Source organism: Perca flavescens, chromosome 22, assembly GCF_004354835.1.
Source record: "Perca flavescens isolate YP-PL-M2 chromosome 22, PFLA_1.0, whole genome shotgun sequence".
In the NCBI taxonomy this organism is placed as follows: domain Eukaryota; kingdom Metazoa; phylum Chordata; class Actinopteri; order Perciformes; family Percidae; genus Perca; species Perca flavescens.
Genome location: NC_041352.1, coordinates 6832421 through 6846542, shown reverse-complemented (window position 1 = coordinate 6846542; position 14122 = coordinate 6832421). Strand labels below are relative to the sequence as shown.

Below are 14122 nucleotides of genomic sequence, written 5' to 3'. Positions count from 1 at the left end.
ACTGGGAGAAAGATGCTTTTTTATTATCACTTTGCGACCACACACTGGCCTCCTAACACCCAAACTCTGCATAAACTGTGTATGTGCATGCAAGTGTGTGCACAGCAGAGGACAAAATGTCTATTGAAAAACACATCCCTCTTGTTGGTGAAATGAAGATCGAGTTTCGAACAGATGTGCTGATCACATGGCTGGCTTCTCAGGCCCTGTTTCAGCAGAAGCTGCATGATTTAGCATTCTTGAACAGTCGGTGAGAATGATAATAATGATTTGTCGCAACAACAAAATATCAATTATACATCCTTTAGGAGTTTATTGAGTGTTTAAGGGCTGCAAAAACATCTTTTTAACATCACAGACAAACATTATTGTTTAATGTATCAGTATGAAGTGTCAGTAATTCATTCTAAGATGAATTAATAAGCATTAATTCCATATGTGCAATATTTCGAAAGATGTTTTAAAATATTTTAGCCTGTAAGTTCTAAGGCACTTAAGTATTGGGTGTAACATATGAGACACCAGATTAATTATCACTCAGTTTATTTTCTCAGAGAAAGTGCATTTTAATAAGCATAACGGTCAGTCAGGAGGCCAGTTTAAATCTGTAGTGACCAGTGTGAAGTTGGCAGCCTGACTCACTCAATATCCAGATTATTTAAAGGTGCAGTAGGTAAGCCTTATAAAACTAACTTTCTGTCACTACTGACCCTATGTTCGAGTGGAACTACATGAAGCAGGTCATTTTTAAAAAAATCTGGATTTTCGCAATCCTACCTGCAGCACCTTTAATTTAAATGAAAGTAGCAATACTACACTACAAAAATATCCCATAACAAGGAAAACTCCTGCAAGCCAAAGTGTAAAGTATGTGAGTAAAAGGAGGTAAATATCACAAACATGTATCAAACGTATCAAGAGTAAATGTGCTCATTATGCAGCAGAATGGCCCCTCAGTTATATTATGTACTATTATTAGATTTTCATTACAGCTTAATATACATGTCTTTAAATTGTGTAGGTAGTAAAAGTGAATTTAAGTTTAACTTTCAGGCAATTTAATGTGTAGCAGTGCATGTTTTTGTATGTGAAATTTAATCTGTAAAGTAAGATCTAAAATACAGTGGAGTAAAAGTAGAACCAGAAAACAGAGAAATTGAAGTAAATTACATGTTCCTCACAATTGCACTTAAGAACAGTACTTGAGAAAATGCACATATTTACTTTCCACCACTGCAAATAACATTGTATAAAGCCTATGATCATGTCAGCATATACAGGAGATAAGAAGAACAAGGTTAATAAAAAAAGCACAGTGTATATCAGACAAATTAAAAAAATAATAATAATAATTAATAAAACACATTTACTACAATAAGATTACTGTCAAATAACTGCCGAGATCCGCAGGCACACTGTGTAAGCATGTCAGCACTGATATGAGTGCTGTGCCACTGTCTCGGTGTGCTCTGCTGCTTGGTCTTTGCCTCGCGCAATTACGCCTCCCGCGGAGCTCTATGCCAGCGTTAAACGAAACATTAGCACCTCATTTAAAAAATAAAACAGCTTTTCACGAGGACAGACAGCTCCCTGGGTAGTCTTATCATGCGCAAATTAGCCAATTTACCAAACCGTTCCCTCTCTCTCTCTCTCTCTCTCTCTCTCTCTCTCTCTCACACCCACACACACACAATCATCCAGACGCATCCTCGCTCTGCCTGGTGTGCATGTTGTTGTCACACTATCAAAGTTGAGTTGTAAAGGAAGTTACATGACGGTGAACGGTGAGTTCAGTCAATGAGCAAGCTTGTGAAAACAGGAGCTTATTATTCCTACTAACAGCGCGTCTGGTGTACTTCACAGCGTCTTTATAATTACTTTATATTAAGTATGATTATAATGTAATCATAATGTATTATAATTTAATTTTTTTTATTGGGGGGGAGGGGATTAATTACTGCGTTATTATAGTTTATTTTAGACCAGCCATGGCTCTGGGCTAGACATCATTTCGTAAACACGTTGCCTATAATCTGCACTTTTATAAAGATTGGGTATTTTTGGAATAATAATGCATAAAAGTAGCCTACTTATTTGTCTCAATATGTGGTAGTTTGATCTAGTGGTCTTCATCAGCTGGTTGTGAGCTGATGCTCCATCGTTTCCTACATTATCGCCCGCATCAGCATCCCGGATCCCGGCGCCACAGACACTAGCAAAACTAGTGTGGTCATGAGCCATATAACAAAAAATCTTGAGGTAAACACTTGATTGACTGCTGGAAAGCACCGCCCCTGCCGCTCTGTGATTGGAGGAGCGGCTCTGGGGGGTGTCGCCTGTCAGGCTCTGGTATATATTGGCATAGCTTCGTCTCCAAGCCGTTGATTTGTATGGGAACCGGGACTAAGGTGGGACGAGCCGACTGAATGTAGTCGCTGTGTTTTGAAGAAAAGAAACCAGGCCCACATTTTTCCGTTTGTAGCGATCGGACAGTCGCATTTGTTTTTCGTTTTTAATAACATACTGTCTGAGGATACTGAAAGCAGTTTCCAGAAGAAGGTGGATTCTCCTCTCAGCCATCTTGACTGCTGCTCGCCGCCCTGAAGCCTGTTTTCTCTCCTCCTCCTCCTCCTACTCTTCCTCAGCTGAAAGTAAACACGGCTTGCCCATTGCTTGCAACTCCGTGCAAGATCCTGAGAGAAGCGAAATGGGCTCGCTGCGCAACATCTAACCGGACCAGAGGCAAAAGCAGACGGCTGAGAGGATTTATTTCTGTTGTTGCCCGAGCAGAAGAAGGGGGATACAACGCGCCGGAGGGATGGACCTGTTTGGGATTTACCTGCTCCTCTCACTTGCTCTCCTGCCCCGATCCAGCTGCACCACGGCCAAGGAGATCACCTGCCAGGAGATAGCCGTGCCCCTGTGTAAGGGGATCGGCTACAACTACACCTACATGCCTAACCAGTTTAACCACGACACGCAGGACGAGGCTGGACTGGAGGTGCACCAGTTCTGGCCTCTGGTCGAGATTCAGTGTTCACCTGACCTGAAGTTCTTCTTGTGCAGCATGTACACCCCGATCTGCCTGGAGGACTATAAGAAACCTCTCCCGCCGTGCCGGAGCGTGTGCGAGAGAGCCCGGGCTGGCTGTGCGCCTCTCATGAGGCAATACGGCTTCCCGTGGCCGGACAGGATGAAGTGCGACCTGCTGCCGGTGCAAGGCAACCCAGACACTCTGTGCATGGACTACAACAGAACCGATTCCACTACGGTCTCTCCTGTCCTCTCCAAACCCACCAACCATCCCGGTAAGGGTAACAATCCACCTAAAAATAAGCCCAGCCGACCCGACGCGCCTGGGAAATACAAGCCGCCTGCCGCCCCATGTGAGCCGGGGTGCAAGTGTTTGGAGCCTATGGTGCCGGTGAACACGGACCGTCACCCACTCTATAACCGTGTCAAAACGGGTCAGATCACGAACTGCGCCATGCCGTGCCACAACCCTTATTTTACGCACGACGAGAGAGCATTCACCGCCTTTTGGATAGGACTTTGGTCCGTGTTGTGCTTCGTGTCAACTTTTGCCACGGTCGCCACTTTCCTCATCGACATGGAGCGGTTTAAGTATCCAGAGAGACCAATCATCTTCCTCTCAGCTTGTTACATGTTTGTGTCAGCCGGCTACATTGTCAGACTGATCGCCGGGCACGAGAACGTGGCGTGCAACCGGGAGTTCGATGTGGAGCACATCCACTATGAGACCACCGGCCCCGCACTCTGCACTGTGGTCTTCCTCCTTATTTACTTTTTCGGCATGGCCAGCTCAATCTGGTGGGTCATCCTGTCTCTGACCTGGTTCCTCGCAGCCGGGATGAAGTGGGGCAACGAGGCGATCGCCAGTTACTCCCAGTACTTCCACCTGGCCGCCTGGCTCATCCCCAGCATGAAGTCCATTGCCGTCCTGGCGCTGAGCTCCGTGGACGGAGACTCGGTGGCTGGCATTTGCTACGTGGGGAACCAGAACCTGGACAACCTGCGGGGCTTCGTTTTAGCCCCTTTGGTGATTTATTTATTCATAGGCACTATGTTCCTCCTGGCCGGATTTGTGTCCCTGTTCAGGATCCGCAGCGTCATCAAACAAGGTGGCACCAAAACTGACAAACTAGAGAAGCTGATGATTCGAATAGGCATCTTCACAGTGCTCTACACGGTGCCAGCCACCATCATAGTCGCCTGTTACTTTTATGAGCAGCACAACAGGCAGAGCTGGGAGATCACACACAACTGCTCCAACTGTTTGTTAGAGGGGGATCGCAGGAGTCCGGACTACGCCGTGTTTATGTTAAAGTACTTTATGTGCCTTCTGGTGGGCATCACTTCCGGAGTGTGGATCTGGTCTGGTAAAACTTTGGACTCCTGGAGGACTTTTTGCACCAGGTGCTGCTGGGGCAGTAAAGGCACCAGTGGCTCCATGTACAGCGACGTGAGCACAGGACTAACGTGGAGGTCAGGAACGGCCAGCTCCGTGTCTTGCCCCAAGCAGATGCCATTGTCCCAGGTTTGAATGAGGAAGGAAAAAAAAAAAAGCATCTTATGGGGACTGCTAATTGTTTGGGAGATAACCCATCACTCCCTGTCTTAAGCAATTTGCATAGTAATGAACTGCTGCTGAGGTGCCCCCCCCCCCATTCTCCCAAACATCTACACACCTCTGTGGGGAGAGCTGGTTGAAACAATGTACCTGGCATTCACACAGGTTAATTCCTCCCTGTTTATATGTATTAGAGGTACAGACTGTAGCTTTTTACGCAACCTGGGCATTACTTGTTGTAGGCAGAGACACCGGTTTGTTCCTAACTAGCTTCATACAAAGAGCATTTTGGGTTGTTATTGCCATTTTATCTACATAGTGCCAGATAACATTGTATAATTCAATCATTTCAAAGATGGTTTACATTAAGCCTTAATAGTGCCCAAGTGTTTTACGGGTCGTTCATTTTGTAATTTCAAATGTATTTATATAAAAAGTTATGTAAAAAAAAAAGTGTACATTTGTGTATAAAAGAAAACTTTATAAGCTATTGTAAATTTGTACAAAGTGTAGATGTCTCTTTTTGTGAGAAAGCAAATATGACCTTTATTTTGACAATAAAACCTTTGATAAATCTCAACTTCTGTGTAACTTTGCAGTGTTTTCCCAGGCAAAGGAGGCTGTTCGGTTTTCAAGCCTGTGCAGGCATATCTTGTGGTTCCTTGTGGTCACCGTGTTGAGGATGGCAGCAGGAATAGCAGTTTTTGAGAGTCCTGGCTAAAAAGGAAGCCCTTTTAACCATCAGAGACCGCTAATTAGAGGCAGGGGTTGAGTTGGAGCATCTCCATAATTGTTGAAGTCCTCTTCACATGCCTGCCGAAGCCCGCTTTCTTAATTTAGTAAAAGAGGGAGTGGGTGAATGGGGGTATAAATGCAGGGAACAGACCCTTTTCATCTGCAGAAACTTTGATCTTTCCTTTTTAACAGCCTAGTATAAAGGTGGTGTGTATTAGGAGTGTCTGTCTGATGTGCCAAGGTTCCCTCTAAACGTCCCCATTTGGATGCTTTGACGTCCTACAATTGAAAGAGCATTTTGGAACCCCTCGCCTTTCTGAGTTTGTCAGCGCTGAAACCTGCCAGAGCCCCTGCGTCTTGTGTTTGGTTTTTTTTTTTTCGCAGAGGCTGAATTGAAACATCTTCTCCCTCGGCTCAAGCTGTGTCAGCGAGTGCAGGGGCCTTGACATGAATGATATTGAAATAGCAATGAAAGCCCCACAGGTGGTCTGTTCACATGATCTCACATCTTAGGGCCCCCTAATCGAGGCATTTTTTTTGCTACAAATGTATCTGGTTGGGTCCCAATTAACCCAATGCGCTGGCATAAGATGATACACTGTAACCCAGCGTAGAAATGCCTTTGATTTTCTGGTCAATAGTGACAGTGGGCTTTGTAGTGACTGCTTTGTTCCTGCTGTATTCCTTTGCACTTAGACTGAAGATGTAAACCCCCAAAGCTTCTTTTTCACAGTAGTGCAGACATGTGCATCTGTTGGGAGTGTAATAAATCAGCCATATAAATCCTGCATCAGTGCTGTCAGCAGAGACACCAGGCAATGAAGATGGAAGTCATAACAAAAATGTACTTTTCTTAAGATCAAAAGAGCGGCTTCTTTAGCGTTGTTCTTCCACGTAGCTCATCAACAGTTTTGAGTAGTTTGTTAAAGTCAGTGAAGATCAAGATTGGGAGTTTAACTCTTCATGGAAAATGTAAATATTGTACTGCTCTCTGTTTGGTAAACAACTTATTCTAGCATGCAAGTTCATGATCGGACCCATTGCTGCTATATTCCCATCAAGTTGTCACGGTTGCTTTCAGTCCTGCAGTTTGTTTTTCTCATTTTTACCACGAAAACCTCAGTCTATGTGTAGCTCTAGAGCTCACTGGCAGCCTCTTAGCAGTGACATTAATATGCAGCCCCACCTAGTGGCAGAAGCAGAACTGCACACCTCCACAAGCCTCCTCACTTAAAACTCTGGGGTGTCCAAATTCTCAGAATGATGTCATTTTGCTCCTAATCTTAGAATCAGGAATAAGAGCCAAACATAAACCTCTTCAGTAGAGGTAGCAGCTACACACATGTGTATGATGATACACTGTTATCCCAAATTAGTTGACTTTACTATAAATTTGCGTGGAAACCCGTTGTCTTAAACCGTTTAAGTTTTTACACAAGGTGAAATTTAACAGGTCAAGTTGTATTAACACAGAGCGGTAAGTTGATGCAGTAGACAAGTCAACTTTACATTAGTAGTCATTACTAAGAATCATTAGTAAACATGAATACGTTTTTTCTGGAGTCATGATGTCTAAAAATAAGCATGTTTAAAGTTAAAGCTTACATTGAAGCCATTGCCAAATGAGTTGCTACAAAGGTAATTAAGACTATCAGCTCCACCCAACTCTCTCTGCATTTCTCAGTATGACTATGTTTACAAAATGGTGTAGCATTTATAGTATCCCAAACGGCATATATTGTTATTGTCATCCTAATAGTCTAGGCCATTATGATCTGTGAACACTTCTGAGTCACTGCAGTCAGAACTGACAAATCACAAATAAAGTTACTATTAGCTTATAAGTCTATAAGCTACTTTTAATGAGAATTTTATGACACGTAAGTCAAAGTTCAGAACCACTCTGAAGACCATTCATTAGATTTTAAAATTGACATTCACTGCTAAACACATCACCCTGACCCATCTCCACCCCCCCTTCGATAATACCCAACTACCTGGCTCCACAAACCAACTGTCCAGGCACTTAAAGCATTAGGACCTGGCTTGGCCAGTATGCACACACATTGTAATTAAAAGGTAACTGCCTGTTTCCTCCACAGGGGTTAGCAACCCAGTTCAGTGCGGTTTACAGGAGAAAGTATGAGAGAGCCATTCACACAGACAGGGCAGGGCTCTCCGAATGGTTGGGTATTAACTGGTAATAGTCCATGTCAAGTCTGACTTCATGGTTTACTTTTATTAGGAAGGATTTTATGGACATGCCAATTATCTGATCTTGTCAGTGCTTGTTCTCGACTGCTACCTGTGGCCCATAACATTTGTAAGGGATATTACTGGGCTGCATTGGTGCAGAGGTGTAATAAGCAAATCTGGTAACAAATAAATCCATCAACCCGTGTATAAATCCAGGAGATGACCTTCCATGCAACTGATTGAATTGTCTTGTTGCCATTTCCCATCACTCTCTGTACACAGATGTGTAAAGCCTCATTTGTGGGGTCAGGAGGAACAATCTGACATTGTTGTCTATCAAATATTAATGGCAGCGTTTGATGGTAGGCAGACACAGAGGAGAGTAGAAGGATGATAGGCACGTCATGCTTTTTTATACTATTGATCGTTACGATGCATCTGGGAGAAGGTAGAGAAGGGGATTTTTTTTTATCTCTTCATTCATCAGGAGGATATTGCAGCTGTGGACAGCAGCTTGTGATCTGCATTAGTCGTTTTTGTATTAAAGATTACAACAACTATATCAGACCATTGTTTAGTATGTCATGTGGGTGATAACATAAGTTACAAAAACAAAACTTAACAATGTTAAGAATAAAATTGTGCCAAAACTAGTCAATTATATGTTGCTTTTACAGTTTTTTTTTTGTCGCTCTGTTACCAAAAAGCATGTACATCAAAACTGTAGTTCAAAGCACCGACACGTGATTAAATTAGGTTTCATAAATATGCTAGTTGCTATCATTTCTCTTTATTTTCCAGATTACTTTTGTCAGTGGAAGATGAACAATAGCACTAAAACCCCAGAGTTTCCACGAGTGTATTCTTCCATGCATAAAGCATAACAGTGACCCCGGGTTTCTGTGACCCATTTAGATTAATGAGGAAGCTCCTGACCTCCAGCTCAGGCACATTATTCCCAGCTGGCCATTTCAGACGGCAGATGTTGGAAAATAGAGGGGTTCAGCGCTCCGGCTTCATGGTTATAGTTTCAATGGGACTTGGACGTCATCAAGGCTGTTGCAGTTTGGTTAAAAAAAAAAAATAATAGACAATTAATATTGGTCGGTCATGCAGTTCTTCACCAATAAATGATTAACTTGAGCACTATGACTGAGACTCACAAAGATATGAGCATAAAAAGCCGGCTCCCCGTTGGCACAGTGACAATGCCTCTGTGGTTTAGTAGTCCTTACAGTGCACCCCTGCTGCCCCTTCCAATCCAAGGACCCCCCCCCTACTTCCACACACACATACACACAGCGGCAGAACACTGTGTTCCCTCAGTCCTTCACTGACTGACTGACATCCACACAAAAGGAAAACTTCTTTCATCTGAAGCGCAGAGTGTTTTGCCAGATTCACTCTGGGTAGGGTCACATTAGGGGGCGATCTTAGCGCAACAAACGCGGCCACACTCATCACCGAAAATGGGTGTGATGTCACGGTTCTGATAATAAATAGCAGCAGAACAATCAGACTATGAGCAGCCAATGAGAGTGATGCTGTCGTTTAGTTTAAAAAAAAAGAATAAAAAAAGGGTGGTCCTACTTCTATGTACAAACTGTATCTGTTACTCTAATGTCAAGTGAAATAAAATCACACATAATTTAGCCAAACCATTTGAATTTTAAATTGTATTTATTGAAAACAATTCAGCCCCATCATATCAATGGTCATTAGGTAGTTCTTTGCTGTCTCAATAGGTCACATCTCCTTTTTTAAATACAGCATTTTTGCATTATTTACAAAGAATTGTAAGGTTGTTTAAAAAAAAATATTAATTAACATGTAATATGGTATTAAAGGACAAACCTTTTATTATTATTATTATTATTATTATTATTATTATTATTATTATTATTATTATTATTATTATTATTAATATTATGCTGTAAAATGAGTGTCACACCGCACCTGAGCTCAACCACAGGCAAACTCAGTTAGCTCCTTCCACCGAAAGTCAAAGGCCTTGTACGTTGCATTAAACCAAATCAGAATGCTTTATTATTGTTGATCATCCAATATATCAAAATACATATTTCATCTACAGTTTATACTCCATAATAACATACGTTCCTCCAATCACCACTATACAATGTTTTTCCCCCATGAAGCAGCCTGTGCCATACTGCTGATGTACAGAAATAAAACTTTATTAAACAGAATACTCAATTCTGTCCACTAGAGGGAGCCATTAACTAGACATTAAGAGTTTTGACTGATTAATACTACCAGTTAAACAGTTTAAAACATTATTAAAACAACAAAAAAGGAAAATATGTAGTATACAATATATTTCTTAATTTCTTAAAGAGGCAATCCTTAAGGCTGGGTTGCACCAATCAGGATTCCTTTTTAAACCTGTTTTAAATCATGGTTTAACGTTAAATTGTGTTGCGGCAAACTTATAAACTAGGTTAAAAATGTTTTTAAAGGTCAGTTTAGTCGTTACTCTAAATCTAGATTAAATTGTATTCTGTTGCACCAAAACTTTAAACTCCAATTTAAACTGTGATCCAGTATTAACTTTAAACTTACATTTGAGGAGGTTTAACTTTTAAACTGGCTACCTTATTAAGATGGATTGAGCAAAGTAGTCAAGTTAAGGGACAGACTCAACCCAATTGAGTTGTAAAATGCTGCTGAATTTTTCTCAAACTACCAGTTCAGCGAGAAAACAAGATTGCAACCAACAATCAAACATGGCAGTGAAACAATTGCAGCTGTAACATCACCAATGCTTCAACTCCTGGTTTACCTTGCAAGGTAGCTGGATTGTCACGATATCATGAGATCACGCAAGAATTGCGGGATCGAAAATCACAAAAATCCATCTTGTCAGGCTCCAACCTAATGCGTTGGAACTACCAGCTTACAGCACCAATCAGCGTCCGGTGAGGAGCTACTGGCAGCTACGGGCCGGGTTTAGGTGTGTGACGGCCATGACTGTTTGTTTAAAACAACAATGGCGGACTGATAGACAGATGGTTTATCCAATCACCTGCCACCTGTCTCAAGTCTTTCAGCTAGAATCCAAGTCAAATCTCAAGTCTCTCGTGGTTATACTGAGTGTTGTAACCCCTGCTGCGTTCCATCCAGGCTGCTCAGAACACTGCATAGCTATATATAAGGAATTCAAAGTATTGCAGCCGGTAAATTATTACGTAACAATTTTTACGGCAAACAAACAAACGCTCATTCATCTTTTCGTAACATCTAGTGGACGACAGTCGGAGTTAACCTCCCGTAGGACGTGGCTAAAGCAAGAAGCAAGCTGACGTTCGACGGCCAATGCTGAGCTAAACATGTTTGCTTACCTATCAGGTTGCGTTTTCAGGTATCTGATTAAATTAGATGTGGTTGATCCAGAATCCTTTATCTTGATATCACACATTTAGCATTCAGCGCTTCTTTTGTTTGGGCCTTGTTGTCTTAAGTTTTTAAAGCCAAAGCCTCTGATGAAGGCACAGCAGCTGCCGGTGTGGTCGACATGTTGGTTGTCTTCTCTCTCGTGTGTGGCCGAGTGTTACGTAGGTAGGTTACAAGTTACGCAGGGAGGGGAGTAACATCCAGTTCATCAGACGTTTCCGAAAAATAAAGATAAATCACAAGTCCCGCATCTCGAGTCCTAGTCAAGTCTGAAGTATTTCAAAGACGAGTCTCAAGTCAAGTCTGAAGTCACTGTGTGTGCAACTTAAGTGCTACTCGAGTCTGAGTCTCAAACTCGGGTCCACATTTCTGTCTGCCAGGCATTATTTAGGAGAAATTGGAGTTTCTCTGCCAACTCACAAGTAACTCTTACATGGCCTGGACCCATTGATGACTACGGCCAGTTTGGGTCCGAAACGTTAACGTTTACGGACCCAAACGTTAACGGACACAAACGTTAACGTTTCCATAGCACTGCCTCAGCTAGGGAAAGCACAGTAAGAAGCTTTTAATTTGCAACATGCAATGGATCTGCTTTTAATTCACACCCATGAAGATGACTAACCTTTAAAAATCAGCTACTACGAATATTGACATGTCTAACCTATTTCAATATTGTAGAGTAAATGGCCAAATGTAATTTACATTATTATTATTATTATAGTAAACTTTGCTAGTAGCCATATAGTGGCCTTCACACATGTTTTGTCTTAACCTTCTATACACACAATAACAACAAAACAAAAAAAACAGCTAATATTCTTAGATGAATTCATAACTAGCATTTATAGTCAGTGAGTGTCAGTTAAGGCAATGCACAATTCATACCCTTCACAGTTTTATTAGGGAAGGCAACACGCTAGAAGCCACTCTGCCATGGAGCTGCTTACACACACTGAATACTCACTCTGTGTGAGTAAGTTCTGTTGTGCTTCTAGGTAACGTTACAGCTTCTAGGCGTGAATGTGTGTGGCTGATGATGATCAGTCAGTAGCATAACAATGAAAGGCTACGAGTCCCGTCAGTGTTTTTTTACCCTCTCAATGTCCCTCATGGGGTTGTCCAGGCTGAGGTTCAACAGGTTCCTCAGTATCTATAACAGTAATGAAGTAGGCCCTGGAGGAAAGTTCTTTGGTCTCTGACATTTGAGACAGAGAATGAAGAAGAAAACACAGATCCATAGTAGGATGAATCAAACATAGTAAATGGTTTAGGCTGACATGAAAAGGAGCTGTAGGCCTGTAACTGGCTTTAAAGACCATAGACTGTATATAAAGATGGACGACGCGTCTCCACTTCCTCCCTCTGTACGTAAGTAAAGCCACACTATGCTTCATCCAGTTCATCCAGTTTGGCCCATAGACTGTAACGTTATGAGATTTGGCTCATCAACCAGTCCTGTTCTCATTACTATAATAATTTTTTGGCCTTAACCAATGTAACCTGTGTATGTTTACTCACTATGTGCAATTCCTATATGCACACTTTGCATCCTTTGTTTGGGAATATCCCATATTACGTGTAACTGACTTTATTATGGGACAGTGCAGTACTTTACTGTATCAGGGCCTGTGCAATATGATCTTATTGATTCGTTGTTCATCCTAGAGCACATTGTTGACTTGTTAAACATTGTTATGTGCTTACTGTCTGTTAATGTCTGGTGTATGTGTGTGTATGCAGCTGTTGCCAGCGCTTCTCTTTGCCCAAGACAAATTTCCTTCGGGACAAAAAAGCTTATCTTATTTTATGTCCAATTGCTAACATGGAGGGGACAGGGTTTATAACCTTTACTGCGGGCAGCCACCAGGGGGTGCTCAGCATGTTTTAGCTTCACTTCATACAGTCTATGCAGCTTTATTATGGAACCCATGCAACTTCTAGGAAAGGCCCGTCCTTCAATAGCATTCACACACTACCATTTGCCAGGTGTACATGCTTACGCAATACCCTGGAAATCCAGAATTTACGCAAGAGCACAATTTGAATTTGCTCAGTGAGTCACTCTGGCATTCAGTAATGATGCTCATTAACTATGCCCTTGTAGCCGAGCTGCACCAATCACATCGGTGTATCTGATATAGGCGGGCCAGAGGCGAGCTAAACAGATGACGACAGCGCTGCGACGTTGAAGTCATTAGTAAACATTGCAAGATGGCTACGGATGAACACCAGTTGTTTGAAACGGCTTTGGCCGCTACAATGAACGAGTTGGACTTGGTTTTTTATCTAAAAGAGGAACAGAAGACGGCGCTCAAATCGTTCCTTTGCATGAAGGATGTTTTTGCTGTTTTGCCGACCGGATACGGCAAGAGTTTAATCTACCAGCCCCTTGAGTTGGGCCATTTTCATTACTCATTGCCAGACCCTTAATCTTTCGGATTTGGGTCTGGATTTCCAGGCTACTTACGCAAGGTAACGTAACCCGATTTGTTCAGGTCCTATCCCCTGACCAATCATCTATCCTAACCTTAACCACTCGAGGTCAACGCCTAACCCCAACCAATCGAGCTGCTTCGTAGGGCGGGCCTTTCCTAGAAGTTACATGGGTTCCATAATAACGCGTCTATGCAACAACCCCTGGGAAAGACACGGCAGAGCAGGTTTTGACAGGCTATGGTTGGGTTATCAACAACTGAACATGAGCATTGGGACAGCCCCCTATGCTTCAAGCCTCCTCGCTGCTGCTCTGTTTGATGTCAGGCAGCATAATCAGCAGCATGGGACACACCTGTGACAGCAGGCATGCTAGATTTTCTGCATTCCATTTTACATGCAGCAACAAGCTAAAGGCTGACATTGACCGCTGCAAACAGTGCTGCAAACTAAATGGGTAATTAAGGGAAAAAACTAATAATCCACTCGCCTAACTTGCCAGAAAAGGATTCAAATACGTCTTAAATGGCATTTATTCCTTATATAAATTTCTTAGAAATTAGGGTTTAAGGACTCAAGGACTTAGTTTAGATCAGGCACAGATTGGGGTTTCATATTAAAAAGGTTAACAGTGACTCTAAACACATGGCAGAACACCTAGGAGGGGCTTGATATGGGCCCACAGCTGATTTTTGGCCAGGGCAGGTTAATCCGATCCTACCTGCAACTCTGACCTGCATGTCTGCATTTAAA

The 14122-nt window shown here is 42.3% G+C and overlaps 1 protein-coding gene across 1 annotated transcript; it reads left to right on the top strand.

Moving 5' to 3' along the window:
- The first annotated feature begins 2399 nt into the window (after positions 1-2399).
- Positions 2400-5051, top strand: fzd8a (frizzled class receptor 8a). Its single transcript, XM_028569532.1, has one exon. The coding sequence runs from the start codon at positions 2819-2821 to the stop codon at positions 4562-4564; it is 1746 nt and encodes a 581-aa protein (XP_028425333.1). The 5' UTR covers positions 2400-2818; the 3' UTR covers positions 4565-5051.
- The last annotated feature ends 9071 nt before the right edge of the window (positions 5052-14122 follow it).

What these genes read in the sequence shown, in the direction of transcription:
- fzd8a (XM_028569532.1), top strand. Translation starts at nt 2,819, where the DNA reads ATGGACCTGTTTGGGATTTACCTGCTCCTCTCACTTGCTCTCCTGCCC.